Source organism: Stegastes partitus, unplaced genomic scaffold (assembly GCF_000690725.1).
Source record: "Stegastes partitus isolate 25-593 unplaced genomic scaffold, Stegastes_partitus-1.0.2 Scaffold1037, whole genome shotgun sequence".
Taxonomy (NCBI): domain Eukaryota; kingdom Metazoa; phylum Chordata; class Actinopteri; family Pomacentridae; genus Stegastes; species Stegastes partitus.
Genome location: NW_007578768.1, coordinates 75,437 through 95,163, shown reverse-complemented (window position 1 = coordinate 95,163; position 19,727 = coordinate 75,437). Strand labels below are relative to the sequence as shown.

The window sequence follows — 19,727 nt, the reverse complement described above, 5'->3', positions numbered from 1 at the left end:
TTCATCTACAACACTGCACCAGGGTCCAGCCAGACCATCTAAGTCTTCCGTCTAACCTTCATATTGCTCCTAATGTCCATCATGTCCCAGTGATCCACTGAGTTCTGGACCTGTTAAAATGCACCGACTGCTTTTTGCTTTGCTTCAGTCAGAAGCATCCAGTGAGTGCATCTTTACTTTGTTCTGGTTTTGTCCTGTAGTGGTACTGATCCGGCCTCTAGGCTCAGCTGGATGTGACAAAAACCAGCTGGACTTGGTTGAGGTAAAGCAGGTTATTGCTCAGTAACGTAACTGAACACTAAAGCTCTGATCCAATACAAACAAAGCGGGCTAATGGGTGCTGCTGAATCAAAGAACCAAATAAAACCAAACAAAGGCTAACAGAGTAAACTGTCTGAACAGAGAGAGCTAAACTAGTCAGACCTAATGACTGTAACACCCACAACCAACAAAAGAAACTCAGACAAACAAGTGCCTCAAAACACACAGACATGAGGAACTCCTAAACCGAGCTACTAACTGGACTTTTATCTTCACCAGGACTCTGCTGACTCCCACACTAAGCCAGCAGCTTCCAGCAGAACGTACAATTAAACAAACAGCACACAAAGACAAAGACACGGGAAGCACCAGGACCAACAGGTCACTTTAAACCCCAGCCGTCCTCACTGACAGGTTGGTGGTTGATTTATGCTCCAGGTGTGTTGATTGCTGCAGTTGGATTGGCTGAGGGTGGAGGGAACCGACTGGTGGTCCAATCAGGAACGGCAGGATGGGAGAACAGGGGCTGGAGTGCAGGTCTGGAGCTAAAGGCTAATCAGCTGTGATGGCTGGTGGCTGGGCCTGGAGCAGGCTCTCCAGAGTCCACCAGAGATCCACCACCACAAACCCAAACACAAGGGACGTAACACACTTCCTAACAGGTTTTTCAGGTGAGAAGGTAATCATTTAGATTTAATGTCCCTGATGGTGAAAATCCATTTTTATTGTTTTGTTGCTGCTATAAACCTGGAGGTGTAAACTAGCCTCCCAGCGCTCCAACAGTTTGACCCGAGGGCTTCGTACCACCATGAACCAGTCACCATCCAGCTCAGTGTCTGTAGAACTCCACCACGGTGCTGCTTCCAGGTGATCCATTCAGAACAAGCAGCTCCATCACAGTCCAGCAGGTTTCTCTACTATCTACAGCTGCTTCTGCTAACTCTGAAATACCTCAGGTACAAGGAAAGCTCACTGAATGTTCTGCTGGTGGTCGCAGGAGTGAACACAAGAGTCTTCATGCAGTCTCAGCATCTGAGGAACTCCCCATCTACTGTTTTATGGTTGTTTCATGCTAATATCCCAACAAGAATAGTAAAATCCTTAGCCTTAGCTAGTTGTGTGGGTAATGAGGCTAATGCTATCATTAGCTGATTAGCTCACAGGTCAAATGTAATCCCGAGAAACAGAATCAATCTAACTCATCTACTCTAACGTGATGTTTTCGCAGGTATAAACCAACCAGGTGAGACCAGACAGTCATCAGAGCATCCAGCAGCCTGGCATCTGGGAATCTTTTCTGTGCAGACACACATGTTGCTTGTATTTTCCTTATTTGTCCATGTTTTCGTATTCGCAGACCTGGAACTCGTTTCTTAGTGTTTGTGCTTTCACTTGTTCATGTGCTTCCTCCGTCGGGGTAAATATGGGACCTCTAAAAACAGCTGAACATCTCCAACACAGCAAATATAATCCAAGTATGTTCCGGGTTCCTTGACTCAAATAGCACGATGCCACCAAACTTAGCTGGGATGGGGTGTGACATTTACTTTCTCTTATCCGAGGTGTTTTGTAAATGATACACACTGTTCACTTGTGTAACCTTCTGTGTGTCCACGTCTACGTCCTGTCAGCTTGTTGCACCATGAAAAGTGATTAGTGGATGTGGGTAAACAGCAGCAGTGGAGGGCAGCGGGGTGACCATCTGAGAGGCCGTCCTTTTCCACAGCGCCGGCTTCTCCCTGGTTCCCACTACACTTAGCATTCCCAAACAACTAACTCACCACCGAGCCTGCGTCAGTGCGCCCTGACTCACAATGGTGCTGCACACGCACACACACACACACACACACACACACACACACACACACAGATGCAGGCACTAATGGCATCCCGGTTACATAAACTTACATGGGACCTTATTCCAAGGCCAGTTCTTCGTGATCTGGTGACCCGCAGCAACGTTTCCTCTTTCCAACACAGCACCAAGCATCCAGGAAGTCTGCATCCAGCTTGGAACAACACCGCGCCAAGGCCTGTGGGGTGTTTTCACATGGTTATAAATGGGTTGTCAGAGTGTCTGCACATCTCTTACGACTCAGGGTAAAGTCAACAGCTCTGGCGGTCATTCATTAATCTGCGATGCCTTGGGCTGACATCGGTAAGCGGGCCAGACCGCCTGTAACCTCTCACAATCAGTGGTACCACAGGGACCGCCGGAGAGAGAGAAACCCGTCTGCTCCGACGCTCCTCGGTCTGCTGCTCTTCCTTTTCTCTCGCAATTTCTTCTTCTTCTTTTTTTTAAATCAACATTTGTTACAACATCAGTCTCTGTTGGTCAGTACCGCCATCCGTCACGGGCTCAACTTCTGGCCCGTCTGAAGCTTTTCCGGCTCTTCTGATCCAGCAAAAACAGAAAAAACACAAGTGATGGACACTTTGAAAAAACAGAGCAGTCATCAGCAAAGAGAAAAGAAGAAAAGAAAAGAAAGCACCGCCCCGTTTGACCACATTTAATAACTGCGATACTTTAGAGGACGTTTCCCAGCAGGTCAGACATGGACAGTCGCCTCGCTGTCGCCTGACCACGAATCAACACGACCAGCTGGGACTGTAGAAAGAGATCCCCTACTCCTCTCTAAAACATGTGCATGAGGTTCTGTCTTTTATATTCTTACGCTTTAACTAAACAGTAAAAATCATCCTAAGGTCCATCAGCAGCTGTTCTTCTGCAGCTAAATCAGAAAGCGAACCGTCACAGCAGCGTGGCATCAAATAGATGTTTAAATGTTGATGTTTCTGGAAACTTCTGGTTCATGTTTGCTCAAAAGTTGAGACTAAAAGTTCATCCTTGACTTCACCAGGTGTCAGAATTGTGTTGTCTTTGTGTTTTATTGTTTTGAATACCAGAGCAGCTGAGCGGGCCAGAGGGTTCTGGCACCGTCTAGTTCCTGGAACACCACCTCGGTTTGCTTTTTTCATACAGGATGGAAATAAAGTTGCCGTTCAAAGGTCTGCAGCGATAAAGCAAGAAGTCTTTCACAGTAGAGATGAGAGTCTCCTCCTTCTTCTGGTCAGACTCTCAGATTATCTTACTTTCCATGAGACTTCTCAAACTTTACCGGATTCTCCATTAACGTGCTCATCATGGTGTCCAAAGCAGCACTGACATGAAGAAGTCATCCTGATGTACCACACAGCAGCTGCTGGTGAAGTTAATTTTCCTCCACTTGTGAAGCTGCTTCATGTTTTTAGACGGTCAAGTCGTAAAAAGTCACCGAGTTCATGAGCTGATCCTGGAGCAAAGCGATCAGAACTGAAAAGAGTTTTAAAAACGGCTGCAGAGTGAAGATCGGCCTCATCTCTGTGGTCCTGCTGCAGTTTAGCTCAAAACTGAGCATTTCTAAAAATGTTAGAGCACGACAGCAGCTTTCTGCTTCTTCTTCATCGCTCTCTGAGCCTCTGTCTCATTTTTTTGGTTTCCCCATGGCACTGGGATTAAGAAAAAGTAAAGAAATATACAGAAAAATGGGGAAGAGAACATGAATATAAGATAACATCTGCTGTTTCTGCATCCAGCCTGTGGTCCTTCAAACATGCAGTCACACATGTGGGATCTGACATACAGACACAGTGCAGAGTGGTTGGTGGGACCAGGATCACCTTGAGAAGCTGCTCAAGATGAGACAACTACTGTGTTCTCCTGCTTCATGCATCCACCACTGTTCTTATTCTACTGCAATGAAGGAAGCATCCCTCCTGCAGGACATCAACCACGACCCGTCCTGCTCCCTCCGTCTTACTGTATGTGCAATCCCACATGACACCCACATATGCAGAACAATATCCCAGAAACTTTTACTCATTTATTCTGAATAACACCAAAGAAAGTGCATAAAAGGAAGCGAAAAAGTGCAACTCTTCCCTTCCCATCCATCCTGGTTGGCTCCAATGGGAGAGGTCTGACCTATCTCACACTCAGCAGGACCAAAGGGACCAAGTGAGCCTTGATATGAGCATAAAAAACAATGACTCATCAGATCACTGATATAAAATGGATTCCGACTTCTTGACCTGTCAGCGGAAGAGACGAATCCCACAGAAGGGGCGAATAAACAGACGCCGTGAGTCAAATAGCGTCCTGTGGATGGAATGACATAATGTGGAGTTGACGGTAAACACTGAGCAGACAGACCGGGCTGCTGTGAGCAAGATTCTTATTATTTTCATCTGACAAGATATCGAGAGATCTGACTGAAAAACACGATGTTGGGAAACAGCAGACAGGATCAAAAGATTAGGTGTGTGAGGCCATTTGGAGATGATGCAACTTAATGGAGGCACACGAGGCCCTTGGGGCAAAAACTGCAACATGTGTTTGGGCAGGTAAGTGCTGCAATTTCATGACACATTGGAACAAGCAGATTGGGTGTTCTTCCCTGTGACACTCAGCAACAACAAAACCCTTTGACCTACACCTGGAAAGTCAACCAAATCCCTCAAACCCTCCCTGCTGCTTGTTTGGAAAGGCAGAAGGAGCGTGTTCACTCCAAAGTGACACATCTGTACAGCGTTTTGTCGTGTGAGGCCAGGACACGCGTGGCTCTGACCTCTACGTCTGACTCATAATTAAACGGAGAGGTGAAGGAAGATCCGCCCCGCCGGCCGCCGGCTGGGAGGGTGAGAGCGGGACAGCCAGAGCTGGAGAGTCACAGTGCGCAGAGGACGCCCAGAAGTTCAGGACAAAGTTTTCTGTGGATACTTGGAGGATAACACTTCATAAACGATACGATACCTACGTCTGACTTGTACATCGCAGAGACTCCGTTTTGTTTGGCACCAGTGCGTCTTTACGCAGGAGAGAAAACCATCGTCCAGATACTGCAGGTCTCTCCACATCGTCGGGATGTTCAGATGAGTCCAAACGCTCCAAAAGGTACGATAACCTGCTGTTACACACAGAATAAAACACTAAAGCTTTATTATGGAACTTTACTTTGCTCCATCAGTTTCCAAAACGTGCGTCACACAGCTTTGGAAAACTTTGGAAAGTTCCTCTCAGGATTCGGCATCTAGTGTCACCTAAAATGTTCTAAAAGTCGACAAAAGATCGTTTTTTCGTTTGATTAAAGAGAACAACCTGTGTGTGGGAACATGTTCACAGTGTTTGTGATGTTTGGATGCATAATTGAGCCTAATTTAGTGTTTTTTTTAGTTTTTTTTTAAAGGTTTAGGTTCAGATGTTTAACTATGAGCTGTGGTCCTTCCACTAGGAATCAAATTCAGTCTGAAATTCGGACATTTAGGTGGATATGATCACTTTTTCAAGTATAAAGGGAGTTAAAACCAGAAAATCAGGATAGTAATGTTTTAAAGTTCTTGTTTCTATCTGAGTATGTTTTATGTTGTATTATATGTCATTTACCTGTTTGATTGCATTGCTGTATTTGTCAGGACACTTGTGTAAAAGACATTTTTAATGCCAGTGAGTGTTAATTGTTTAATCCCTGTTCAATTAAAAGATATTAAAGAGGTAAATTCCAACTCTTTGCTTTTACTGGTTTCAGTTCTTAAAGTCCTCCTAAAGAACCTTTTTTTTCTACACAAGTTAACCAAAATGAACCTTAATGTTGTCTTTATGTTTTTTTTGTGTTTCTTCTCTGAACTGGACTCAGGCTGAGATGCCAGCCGTGTTCCTGCCAGGTTGAGCAGCTCTGCCTCCCCCTGCTGTGTCCAGTGCTGTGGCGCCCTCTGCTGTGTGACCGACGAAGGTCAGTGAGGCGCAGGCACCATGGGGAACATGATCGAGGAGGGGATGAACACCGTCATCGTCAGCCACTACAACCACTCGGGCAAGTGGGACCGGCCTCGCACCGGCGGGGCCTGCAAGATGGTGGTGCTGCTCCTCATCTGCGTCCTGATCGTCCTGGAGAACGTCACGGTTCTGCTCGCTCTCTGGAGGAACAAGCGCTTCCACAGTCGCATGTACTTCCTCATTGGAAACCTGGCCCTGTCAGACCTGCTGGCCGGCGTGGCCTACGTGGTGAACATCTTCACCTCGGGACGGAACACCTTCTTCCTGACACCGGTGCAGTGGCTGGCCAGGGAGGGAAGCATGTTCGTGGCCCTCAGCGCCTCCACCTTCAGCCTCCTGGCCATCGGGATCGAGAGGCACATGACGATGGTGCGTCTGCGGCCCTGTGAGACAGCAGGCAGAGGCAGACTGCTGGCGCTGCTGGCGGCCTGCTGGCTGGTGTCAGTGCTGCTCAGCGCCCTGCCGAGCCTCGGCTGGAACTGCCTGAACAATCTGGCCTCCTGCTCCACGGTGCTGCCGCTCTACGCTAAGAGTTACGTTGCCTTCTGCATCAGCGTGTTCAGCGCCCTGCTGGTGGCCATCATCATCCTCTACATCAGGATCTACCGCCTGGTGACCTCCAGCGGCCGCCGGGTGAGCAGCCGGCCTTCGGAGCGCTCGCTGGCCCTGCTGCGGACTGTGGTTATTGTTCTTGGATTGTTTGTCATGTGCTGGGCCCCGCTGTTCCTCCTGCTCCTGCTGGATGTCGGCTGCAGCCCGGATAAGTGCCCTGTGCTCTACCAGGTGGACTGGTTCATCGCCCTGGCCGTGCTCAACTCTGCCCTCAACCCTCTGATCTACACTCTGTCCAGCAGGGAGATGCGAGCCGCCTTCTTCCGGCTGCTGTGCTGCTGTCAGACCAGCATGGAGCCCACTGGGACCCCCGTGGTCGGAAACCCTCACCTCGGCACCATCATCCCCACAGCGGAAAACAGCAAGACCAGCCTGGGCGGAGGGGGAGGCAGCGGGGCGGGCAAGTCCACGCTGAGCAGAGGGAAAGTTCCCACACCTGTGAACCCTGACAGCAAGCATGGAGACCCGTCTGCCACCGCTGTGACCCACCCCTCTGGGCCTGCAGACCTGCTCTCGGCTGTGCTCGTGAAGGCAGGAGCTCTGCAGCCCCTCAGCAAGTTCTGAGTGGAAGCACCTGAACGTGGCCTTAGAGTCACACGGATCAGTCCGACTATCAGCCACTCTGTGCCCTACAGCTCGTGGAGCTGGATCAGTGACACGTTGATAAAATTACTCAGAAGTTCAGATGGAAGCAAATGAATCCAGACTGAAGATGAATGCAGATCATTTAAAGCCACTATTTACAGCAATAACTTTATTTCCAACACGAGAGAGAGACTGAATGTGTTTGTGTCCCACCAGGATAGACGTCAGCATTTAAAACTATGAAATACGACAGGACGAGTTCATGGATGGGTTCAGTCAACGTCTGAGAAACTACACTGTAAAAAATAATGTTTGGGAGCAAAACAAATAGTTTGCATCAATCAAACAACTTCTAATGAAACTAAGTTGAACCACGAGATCACAGTGAGTTGGGAAACGAGCCTTTTCTCTACACTCAGAGGTATTTCTAATTAGCAGACTCAACTGTCTGAAATGATCCCGACAGAAAAATTAAGTTTCATTAAGTTACCTCAACCTGAATTTAGTTGTAAATCAACTGAATCTGAGTTTAAATGACGCACAACATGATCCCATCAAAACAGTGTTTTAACTTCAAAGGTTTGTCTAAATCAATAAATTGGATTTTTATCTTTAATCCTGTAGAACGCTGTGGGGGTGAAGGTGTAGTCAGACGACGTGACGTTATCAGTGTTGTGTCTGTAAATACGTTCATTTCTTTATTTTGTCATTTTAGGCAGAAACGATCAAATTGTGGCACTTTTTCTTTTGCATGTGCGATACGCAGGACTTTGTTTTAAACGCCTGCATTTTCCACCACGACCTGATCTGGTAGACGATTTATTTTCTGTGAAAACATTTGCCACCTTATGACTGTAAACTGGTATATTTTTTTGCTTTGTGTGCATAAAAACCATCACGGTACTAGGACCTTTATTAGTGACTGTATTACTGATTATTTGGATTGCACTGTGAGAGAAAAAACAAGACTGAAAGTTTATTGTAAGACTAGCGGCCTCCAGAGGCTGTGATGCTCATGACACACCAGAGGACGGCGGTTAGATCAAAGCTACACTGCATCAGTAGATTCTTACCACTAGCGGGCAAGAATGTAAAGTTTGTCCTGCTGGTGGAGCTGCAGATAGAACTGATTGGCCTTCGGGTCCTTTCTTTTGGACTCTGGGCTCTTCGTTACCACTCCTGGTTCATGTTTCATCAGTCTGAGCTCTACCTTGTCAGCTGCACTGTGAGCTGAACCTGCATGGCTAATAACTCCACTCATGAAGATATTTGCTTCTCATCAGCACATCTAGAAACCACTCACACGTCAGCTAACCACTAGTGAATACGAGTGTTGGATGTGAATTATTTAATGGCGGTAGACTGTAATTGACGTTTCTGCCGGGGGTGATGTAGGACCTGATACCATTATATCGCTAATAAAACTCTATTCCCGTTCATCAGGATCTCACATGTGTGATTTTGTTACCTTGAAACTCTGCTGCTGCCTTTATTCTCTGTATAAATGGTCACAGAGCGTTTAGCCGTGAACACAAGTTTACATTCGTTTATAAAGACCGTGAGCGTTGTTTCCACTGACTTCTATGACTCTGAGTTTTCTGTGATGGAATCATTTAAACTCATGAATGTCTGCATTTTGGTTCTTCCATTGATTTATTTGAGGTGTTCTGGAAACATGACAACATGTGCTGGGTCACACATACACAGACAGTGATTCTGATGTCTGGTTCAATGTTTCACTTCACTTCTGGTGTCCACGAGGTTCTTGTTGTATCTCTGACCCTCCTCCTGGTGAAACTGGTGCCGTTCAGCTCCATTTGTTTGCTTTCTGACACAGATCTGTTTGTTCATCACAGGCCACAGACTTTCGATGAGGTTTGGGTCAGAACTTTGGGGAGACCAGTCTAGAACCTTTCTTCCAGCCGGACTAAATCATTTCTTTTCCACTTTTGATGTTGGTTTGTGCTCATTGTCTTGTTGGAACAACCAGCTGTTTCCAGGAAACAACCTGTTGGCTGATGATCTTAAGTTTTCCTGAAACATGTGAAGGTAAACGTCCTTCTTCGTGAGTCCGTTTGCTTTGTGTAAAGCACCAGGTCCACTGGATGCAGAACATGATGCTGCCACCTCCATGCCTGACAGTAGGGTGGGTGTTCCTGAGGTTAGAGGCCTCATCGTCTCTCCTCCAAACATAGTTCTGCTCATTGTGGCCAAATAGCTCAGTGTTTGTTTCATCTTCCATCCAGAAGCTCTTTTCTTTGTCCGTGTGATCAGCAGTGTTGTAGGAGTCATTAGAAACCCAGGACTACTGTGGTCCACGTGGTCTTTATGAGTGAATGCAAACTGTTGTTACGGCTGCACATGAGCCACAGACATGAAACATGCAGACGCTGTTCTTTGTCTGCAGCTTTCCACCACATGAACAGTTGATGTTTGCATCTATGAATCAGCTGAAATCAAGGCTGAAATGGAAGCTTAAGCATTATACGCACACATTAAAGTAGAAATATTCATCTGTTCATGCAGGAGAAACGTCATGTGATTTAACCTGCTGCACTCATTTAATATCCTCACAGGAAGCTGATTGATGCTCTCTGATTCCCATTCATAGGCAGGCACGAGACAGACGCTGATGAATAATGCAAAGAAATCCTTGATATTTATTTTAACTGGTTTCCAAGTCAGTGAGGTCTCAGAGCTATTAGTCATGAAAGGTGTACGGCGTGATTACACCGTGAAGGAAATGTGTCCCGTCATTAAAATCTCTGGAACTAAATTAAAGAATTGTTTGACCAGAAGAGCACCGTAAAGGCATCGTGAGAAGGCACAAAGGATGAATTCTGAGAAACCATTAGATGTTTTAAGTGATAGCAGATGTCAGGTTTGCTTTTCTAGCTGCTGATTGGTTTATGTTCCAAAAAGAAAAACCTGCTGCGCTGAAGCTTGGTTTAAACTGAACGGATGGACGAGCTGATCACAGGCAGTTTGTTCTTTAGACCACATGGCACAGCACAGAGCAGACAGAAGCTGACAGACTGGCATTTCATGCTCACCTCAGCTGAAGGATGTGTCGTTGCTCTGCACCTCCAGTTCTGATGGAAAAAGACAGCGAGGACGCAACACCAGCCGAGCATTTCCAGCCTAAAGGTCACTGGCTGTTCCCTGTCAGACGCTCTCTTTCCTGAATCAGCCAGACGATCCTGGCTGTGTGCCACATGGAGCATCAGAAAATACTGAAATACTGAGCTGTGTGGTGGGATCTGCAGTCAGGGAGTCGACGGCGTCCTGCTCCCTCGTCTTCTTCACCGCGACTCGCTGTCCTCATTCAAATCCTCAGCAGATTGTTTTCTGTTTGAAAACACGCCTGCAGAAAGAAAGATTAAAAACAGTTAATAAATGTGAAAGCAATACAAAATAACTGAAAACTGATTGTCAAAAATGTAGCTGAGGAGGTTCACTGATGTTTAAAACATTTGAAAAGGAAGGAATCCAAAGAGAACAGGGAGCTGCTGCAGCTTCAAGCCTTTACTTTAAATAATCATTTTAAGTCAAAGGCATCAGATGAAAATTGCTAATAAATACCGACTGATGTTCAACTTGATCAATCATTCAGGTTTGTACCTTGGACGTACATAATCCCCGGATCAGAGGTCTGGGGTCTCCGGATACAAACCTCTGAAGTGCAAATCATTTAAATCAAGAATCTTCTGGGAACTTTATCTCATGGAAAGGATTTAGTCAACAGTAAAAACACAAAACAAACAAAACGCTTTTACCTTCACCCTACCTGGTCAAGGCAGATGTCGGACCTCCTGAATGTGGTTCTGGAGATCTCATCCTGTCGCTTAGTGACCGCCTCCCAGAAGATCCTTGGATTCTGGAGGTTTTTTTCTCTGTAATGTGATATTTTAAGGTCATGACCTCACTATGTGAGCTGCCCTGACATGGATGATGCTGTGCCTTGGAACGATATAAATATAACTGAACTGATTTGAAAATCAAAACAATAAGTCCTGCAAAGATCTGCCAAAACAGAAAGATTCCACCTGAACAGGTGAAGTCGACAACAAGGCTTCATGTGTCACAAACACTAAAGTTTTTATCTGCTGGACATAGAAGATGAACTGATGTTGCTGAAGCAGGTAGTTTGAACATCACACAGTGAAGTCAGACATCTGCCGAATAACAAAATCCTTCTGCAGCTAAACATCTAAAAACTCATCTCTGTGTGTAAAACCCAAAGTGTTCCATGAACAGAACCTCTTCCTGTCTCATCTATAAAGTCTCTTTCTCCACCCACCTCTCCACATTCTGCAGCTGGAGCACACCAGCTCACCTACAGCTCTGGTCACAAACTGTACAGATCCTCCACTGCACCCTGGTAGGATGCAAGACTGACATCATTTAACTGTACTTGTCTGAATCGGATTTTGAAGGAGAATAATGATGCAGAACGCTCTGCAAGAAGACAGGTTTGGTTCTGAAGGTTTGTGAGGTATGAAGTTGTTGAGGTCTGAATCAGGGCACTGCAGCATCCAGGTGGGAATGTTCAGCATGTTGCTGACCGCTTGTTCTGCTCATGATGCGTCTTCTAGCATAAAAAAAACATCACATGGACATTTAACAAGGTACATAAAATAAAATACAATAAAATAAAATAAAATGTTCACCTTTTTCACCTTTATGAAAGTTTCTCTTCATTCAAACTTGACATGCAGAGAATATTTTCCTAAAAAAATAAAAAATAAATTCATCAGCAGATATAAAGCTGCTTTGCTCTGTGTGATTAAATAGAACTAAACCACAACAATGGCTGCATCCTTTTAGCATTTGCTCATCAAAACAGAAAGCAGAATATAAGTAACAGTGAACATTAGGATAAAAGACAAAATAAAACCATGTTCTCGTTTCTTCTTCCATTTCTGTGCAGATAAAGGAAGTGGCTCCAGCTCAGAGGCCTGACTCTGAGCACATGAAGAGAAGAAAATTAATACTTTCCTTTTCGCTCAAATCCTCGTTTTCATGTCCTCAAATCCGAGCTCTGACAGATTCAATTTCTCCAAACATGTGAAACAAACAGCACAAATGGCCCGTGTGCTAACTGGGTCAAATACCTTAATAAATCATGTTAACTAAATAGCCGTCACCGGTCCTCTTTGAGGGTTTAGACATGGTGGATTTGTGTCATTCTCCGTGCACAATGCCTATTTGCATATGACTAATGTGAACACGACAGAGGACAAGGGAATCACACCCTCCCGTCGGCGTGATCCTGGCTTTATACCGCTGTGTGTGCCGGGGAAGCGTGTGCGCGTGCACGTGTGCGCATTTGCATGTTCCACGTTTTTTTTTTGTTGTTGTACACAGACGTGTTTGCGCCGTGTGTGTTTGAGAGCAAGAACAAAGACTCCATCTGGTCCGAGCCGCTCAATGTGCCAGAATGAAACACTTCTGTCATTCTCAAGTCCCTTTTTGATGCGGCTCGGAGGTGGAGTGGGGCCAGGCCCAGAGCAGCCAGGGGGCCCATTGGAGGCGGCCGCTCACGCTGGGAGCCCCTCGGCCGAAGCCATCCCCTCCTCTCCAGCCCAGCTCCCATTCATCTGGTGTGTGACCGTTCTCCTCCCCGTGTCGCCTCACCTCACTGCTGTCTGGTTCAATACACTGTAATTATATGTGGAACACAAGAGAGAGGAGAAAAAGGCAAAGACCAAGGCAGACTTTGCTGATAAGCTCCTCGAGATCAGAGGGCTTTATCCAGGGAGCAGCTGGGAAGGAGCCGAGGGGAGCCGAGGCAAAGGTCACTTGGTAGGAGGATATGTGGAGGAGCTCGCTGAGATTTGGATTGGTAGCCGCTCCTCCCAGCGTTCCCCTCAACACCCCGCTGCCTTTAATTCCTCTGTCTGGAGCAGATCAAGTAGACAAGTAGAGTGAAAACAGAATACGTCCTATCATCTCGGCTAAGCCATTCCTCCCGATTTTATTTCTAGTTCCTTAGCAACAAGAAACACATCCTCCATGGTGGACATTTCTGGAACAATATCTTATCCAAAGGGAGCCCAGAGCTGATGTGGGCTGCAGCTGATCAGGAGCTCTCATGTTAACCAGTGGATCAGTCCTTAGATAAAATGTAGGACAGCAGTGAGACATGCTGACCTGTCCCAGAGCCAGAGGTCACGGTTTTACTGACAGCTACGATCATGTGAAACAGCAAAAAGCACCAAATATTCACCGTCTCCAGCAGCTGCTCGTCATTTTCTTCTTGAAAAATCACTTAAATAATCAGCCTATTGTTAAATCTGAGAGAACGATGCATCAGCTAATCAGGAAACTGAGCAACAAGCATAAATACGACCCAGAATCTCCAGACTGAGATAAACAGAGTTCCTCATGTTGGAATACAGCAAACGTTAGAGACTCAGGAAGTGTTTAAACCAGAATCAAACCTTGTCACCACCAACAGCTGCCTTTTCTTTATGATATTTAGTCATTCTATCTGTCATCTCACACCGATGGACCTTTTCTTTCGTGTTGTTTTACGTCCCGTACTTGTTACTCTGTGGTTGGTTTTTATCTTCCTGCACGAGGCCAACACATGTAAACTAGCTGCTAGCTTAGCTCGATTGATTGTAACTGCGTCCCTGCAAGAACAAACAAGAAGATCAATGAATAAATGTCTGTGCTTGATTATAGAGATGTTTGCTGCTCCCCCGTCTGTAAAAAGCTCGATGCATGGCCCTCAAAAAACCACAAAGATGGAACAGAAATCTATCAATCTATCAATCTATCTATCTATCTATCTATCCATCTATCCATCCATGTATAACAGATAGGTGGCAGAAGTGGATCAGCAATCTCTTCTAAATTCTTCCCCCATAAAATCCCCCAAAACCCGCAGCAGCTGCCTTCCTCTCTGAGCCTCCTCTGATTGCAGGGCCTGACGGCATGCACACACCTGCTCGCTCTGACCTCCAATCCATCTCCTCCACGCCTGCCTGCCACAACTGTCGGGATTAGCATGTCTGGGACGGGGGCTAAACATGAGGCTCTGGGCCTAACATGCGTGTCCCGTCCCTCACTTGTGGCACTGAGAGTGCACAGCTGGCCGATGGTCTGCCTCTGTGCATGCAGCGAGCCTGGAGGTTTGGCTGGAAGTGTGCATCTCACACGGGTTAAAGCCCTCACAGCCCGACACGGGAGGTTTGAATCAATATTTCAAGTGAACTTGTGTTTCAGATAAATCTCCCTCTGCTGTGGAGAAGGCTGCGGCTTCCTGGATTCTATCAACTTGAAAATACACTTCATACCTTTAAACCGGTTTCCTCATTTTAGAAGAAGTGTAAAAAATAAGTTTACTGCACCTTCAGCACCGTGTGCCTTCTGCTGCAGCTGTTTTCTCCTGAAAGGATGACAGAATGAAGAGGAGGACAGAATGAAGCTAAATCTAATGACAACATCACGTTTTACGTTTTTCATTTGGATAAAACCAAAACTTAAACTGGAAATTTCAACCTGACTTTCCTTAAACTGAAGTTGCAGCGATCCTCATTGGAAATGAATCCAACGATTAAAACCAAATGACATTTATTTCACTGGTTTACTGAGTTTAGATGAACTGAATTTGATTGCGTGTTACCAGCTGAAGCCGTTCATTGAAGTCGGTCCGACAGCTCACTTGTTTTATTGCACATATTAAGAGTTAAACTTTGCTCCATCAGAACTGGTTCTGCACATGAAGCCGAGTTTATCTGACAGAAGGAAAACTATCGGGCCTGTGTGAACGTTAGTAGATCATGTTCTGTGGTTGGAGGATCTGAGAACACGCTGACGTTGATGTTTTCATGTAATAACAGACAGAACAGAAATGTATGATCCAAATGACTGAACACTGACCAAAGGTCTCTGATTCTTTATCATCTTCACACTCGGCTCTTGAATCTCTGCGTCACAAGTCCGACCGTCTGGAAGCAAAATTCTAAATGAAAAAATTTCCCCTTTAAACAGAAAAATCTTTCAGAATCAAGTCCAGAGCCAAATCACACACTTGAGCACAGTGTCCTCACACAGTACGGCCTGCTCCCAGTACGCCCTGCTCCCAGTACGGCCTGCTCCCAGTACGGCATGTTCCCAGCAGCCTGCAGACAACTGGGACGAACTGCTGCATCATAACTGTGCACCTTGAACTTCGACGGCCCGCCATGTGCCCTAAGCCCAGCTCAGGCTGGTTTACACCCGCGTGAGACAGTGTGACGTAGCTGTGCAAAGGATTGTGGGTCAGATGGGCAGAAAAGCACGCTGGCTTTTATTCTAGTGCAACATCCTGGTATCCTGGTAACATTATAATGCTCAGGTTCTCTATCCAGACATGTAGAGTGTGGTTCTTATTACCTGACAGTTTCGGTTGTCATCTCTGAAGAAGGCGAGCGTTGTCGCCGAAACTGTCCGGTAATAAGAACCACACTCCACATGTCTGGATAGAGAACCTGAACATTATATTATCACTAAGAAGACATGATGAACGTTTTCGAGCTATCCTGGTAACATTACTGCCATACTGTGTTTACATACTCTGTACTGGGACATACTGGGACGTACTGGGTATAGTTTCTTTGGCAAATGGTAGGATGAGTTCTAGAAAACAACAAAAATCTCTTTTGTCAGATTCAGAGCCTCCTTTAAAACTTTGACTTCAGACGTGTTTTACTAACTTATTCGTTCTCTCTCTGAGCCAGTGACTCTTCTGCTATCAGACGTATAAACACTTTGTTCATTCTGATTCCTGAAACCCTTTTTCACGCCTTTATTGATTAATTAAGAATGATTCTGTCCTATTTACGAGGACCAATGTGCAGAAACAAAGCAGGATCCTGAAACCAAAGCAGCTAAATGGAGCTCATCCGTCATTAACGTCCCTGTTTGCACCCGTCCCCTTCCTGTTGTGGCCTCTGTGAGCCACATATCTACCGAGACCCTTTACTGGTATTTGTGTCGGGTGTGTGTGCGTTGTGTGGTTTCCTAAACGGGGCTCTGGGTTTTGGTTCTGGCTCCACAGCGATCACAGGTGTTCATTCCACCGAGCTTATCTGATGGATTAGCAGCTGCTGCCACCGCGCAGTGGCCGACGCCCACCGCATCTGACGCTACCCACGACCCGGTTCTGATGTGACAGCCACACACACACACAGAGACACACAGACACACACACACACACACACACACACACAGACACAGACACACACAGACACACACACAGACACACAGACACACACACACACACACACACACAGGATGGTAGTGCTGTGTGGAGGGGACGCTGCCATTTGTTCCAACCTCCACAAATGGAGCTCAGCTCTCAGACAAAAGGCTGTAAAATCAGAGCGTGATGTTTGTTTGATTCCTGCTTTTCCATCCAGTTATTATTCACGTCCGTCCCCAGGGAGGCTCGTCTGAAAACATGGGACTGTGGCAGCCCCCCTCTTCCCCGTCTCGCTCACAAACACACTTATTTGGAGTTTTGTTGGTGAAGTCGAGCCGGGCGACGTCTCCCAGCCCTCCAGCTCCTCCCCTCGCCTCCCCCTCAGCCTCCTTCCTCCCAACAGAGAGCGATCCAGCTCGTCTCCTCTCTCCGTCACGCGGGTAATCAGCCTCTGCTATTTCATTTGGCTCAGTAATGAAAGCAATCCCAGCGCTTTTCACTGCAGCGCAGCCCAAATAATGAGGGGCTGCCTCACCCTCCTCAGCCACACCTCACCCCCCAGTCCTCACCCTCCCTCCCTCTGCTGTTAATGGATGAAGGAAAGCAAGTGTGTGTGTTTGAGTATGTGAAGCACGCAGTCTTGCCAAGTCCTTTGTGCCTCCTTTTTCCTCCTCTCTGGGCTGCAAAGGAGGCTTTTGTGTGAAATCTGATCAGCGATTCTCTTCATCAGAGCGTTGTGGAAGTGCTGCCTTTTTCAATCAACAATGTTTTTTTAATCTACATTAGCGGTTCCCAACCTTCCTCACATGTGACCCCGTCGTTTCTGTAGCAGCTCACAGCTTTCACATCTGTACGCCATCACTTATTTTCCATTTCTTCCCTTTTCCAATTGTGTTTCAGTCATTTTAGCTTAAAAAAATAAATGTAGAAACACGCTGCATGTTCCAGTCTGTAACACGTGATCCTATCGTTTTGGTCTTTGTTGTGGCCACGACAGGTTTCACGCCTGTAAAATGCAGTTTAGTATTTATTTCACCTTTTTCAATCTTTTTGAGTAATTTTTAGCTAAAAAAGGTCAAAATAATCAGGTCATTTCTTTACTGTTAATCCATGTGAAGCAGTCGTCTCAGCCTTTGTTTCAGCCGCTCACACGTTAGACGTCTTTAGCAGCTCAACTTCTGTCCTTTATTCAATCATTTTTAAATCATTTTAAGTAACCAAAAGAAAAAATCAACATGATGTTGTGCATCATAATGTCCTTTTTTATTATTTTTAATCCTCCTTCGGGTTGGGAACCGTTATGAAAATATACATGAACGTTAAACACTTTGGCAGCAGGTAAATAGTCCAACCTGCCATATTCCACTTTGGGATTAAAGAAAAGAACGATTTAAATGAGCTTTGTCCCTTCCCATGGTCAGAAATGTGTTGCCGCTTCCCTAAAATCACTTTTCAGCAGCACAATGCGAGCAGACGAGGGAAACCACCCCAGATGGCAAACGTCTAACTCAAAGACAGCTCACTAACCAGCACGGAGTGATTTGGCCAAAAGAAAATCTGCAATCAGACAAATAACATTCAGAAAGTTCGGGGGTTTGTTTGAGTGTTCAGCCTCTTTGCTTCACATGCAGCCTGACGCTCATCTCTGATAATAACAGCAGCGGCGGTTTGCTTCAACAGACCCGGCATTGTCTAAGAAAACGGCGAGCGATGAGAAAGGAAGGTCAGACAGGTGGATACGAGGACCAACACAACACGACGTCTTTGTTGCTCATGATGCACAATCAACAAGGAACACAGGGATGAGTCGAGCAAATCCTCAGCAAACAGCAAAGAACAGAACAGATGGAAACAAACGGTGTGACTTTGTGTAGAAAAGCGTTTGAAAAATAACCGCTGTCGGTAAAAACCTCATATCTTTGAAAATAGCTTCTTTTTTTTTGCAACATGAACATCATTGTTTTCTGTAGCGTGAATTTTCCAGCATTTACAAAAAGGGTCTTCCCAAGCCTGAGGGCGCCAACGGGTTCCTCCATCTTCTACAGTACAATTTAATTTATTGATTCTGGTACAAACATGAAAAATCAGCACAATATCAGGGATTTCCCTCGGCAGCCGGAGCGGCTCGGGGCTGCCGGTGGAGGGGCCATTAGCATTTTGGGCTGGTTTTTTGAGCTCATCATTTTCGATAGCCGATTTTCTCCCTGCTCGTTATCAATCTATTTCCTCTGCGGCAGCAAAACACACTGAGGAGCCTTCAGAGCCTCCTGCAGATCAAACTGGGCTAATCATAAACTGTTAGTCCTGTTTAATTTGGAGAAACTCACGAGCACGAAGCAGCAGCGTTAAAGGTGGAGTATGCAATTCTGATCCAGGACACACGTCAGTAAACATCTGCTCATGGTCAGAACATAAAACCTGGTGCTTCTCACAATTACAGAACGTGATCGACTGTGAAACGGCTTCACTCGTAGAAAACAGTCCATTTAAATAAAACCAATTGTTTTTTATTGGAGTAAATCTGACATTAGAACCCCTCATTTCACTCTTTTCAGTATCATTGTTGGTCAAACATCAGTCTGAGATGCAGAAACTGATCGGAGACCAGAAGCTTCTCTGTGCACAGCCGCCTCGCTAGCATCGACCGTAGCCTGCGTACGAGGCGTTCAGGGACCACTGGTAAATTGCATTGTCTGTCGAGTAGCAGATGTTGAGCAAGTGAGGCTGCTCACGTAAAATTTAATTTATATTTTGCCTAATTGAGCTCATGTAAACAAGAACCTTATTTAAAGTCGTATTTTGTTGCATAAAGTTGAACATTAGCATGAATGTAGCACCACATGGAAGTGAAAGCAGCGCTGGGTTTATTAATTAATATTTATTCATTAATAACTGTAACAATTATTTGTGATCTAAATATTAATTAAAACAATCAGGATTGTCATTTTGGCCACATCTGTGTTCACACACAGAGCTGGTTCTGTAAATGGGAGACAAAGCTGGGATTGATCCACTCAACACTTCAGTCCAAACATCTGACCAGAGGGGATCCGTCTCATGCTATTTCTCATTTGATACAGTGGACCATAACATCTTGATCTCACGTTTAGAACAGTGGGTGGGCATCAGGGGTATAGCACTGGAGTGGTTCAGGTCATACTTGGCAGATAGAACTTTTTGTGTCAGCCTTGGTGACTCTGTGTCCTCCTCTGCTCCCCTCTCATGTGGGGTCCCACAGGGCTCAGTTCTTGGCCCTCTTCTCTT

The 19,727-nt window shown here is 45.8% G+C and overlaps 2 protein-coding genes across 2 annotated transcripts in view; one reads left to right on the top strand and one right to left on the bottom strand.

Annotated features, from left to right (window-relative positions):
• Positions 1–4,404: 4,404 nt before the first annotated feature.
• On the top strand, positions 4,405–8,709 carry s1pr3a (sphingosine-1-phosphate receptor 3a). Its single transcript, XM_008295309.1, has 2 exons — positions 4,405–5,194; positions 5,934–8,709. Exon 2 carries the CDS (start codon positions 6,050–6,052, stop codon positions 7,247–7,249), a length of 1,200 nt encoding a protein of 399 aa, XP_008293531.1. The 5' UTR covers positions 4,405–5,194; positions 5,934–6,049; the 3' UTR covers positions 7,250–8,709.
• Positions 8,710–17,704: 8,995 nt separating this feature from the next.
• The window catches only part of shdb (Src homology 2 domain containing transforming protein D, b), a 27,270-nt gene continuing 25,247 nt past the window's right edge, over positions 17,705–19,727 (bottom strand). Inside the window, exon 9 of the mRNA XM_008295308.1 lies at positions 17,705–19,527. The gene's annotated coding sequence lies outside the window, so the exon portion shown is untranslated. The remainder of the gene's footprint in view (positions 19,528–19,727) is intronic.

Excerpts from the sequence above, each read along its gene's own strand:
- s1pr3a (XM_008295309.1), top strand. The coding sequence starts at position 6,050 with ATGGGGAACATGATCGAGGAGGGGATGAACACCGTCATCGTCAGCCAC.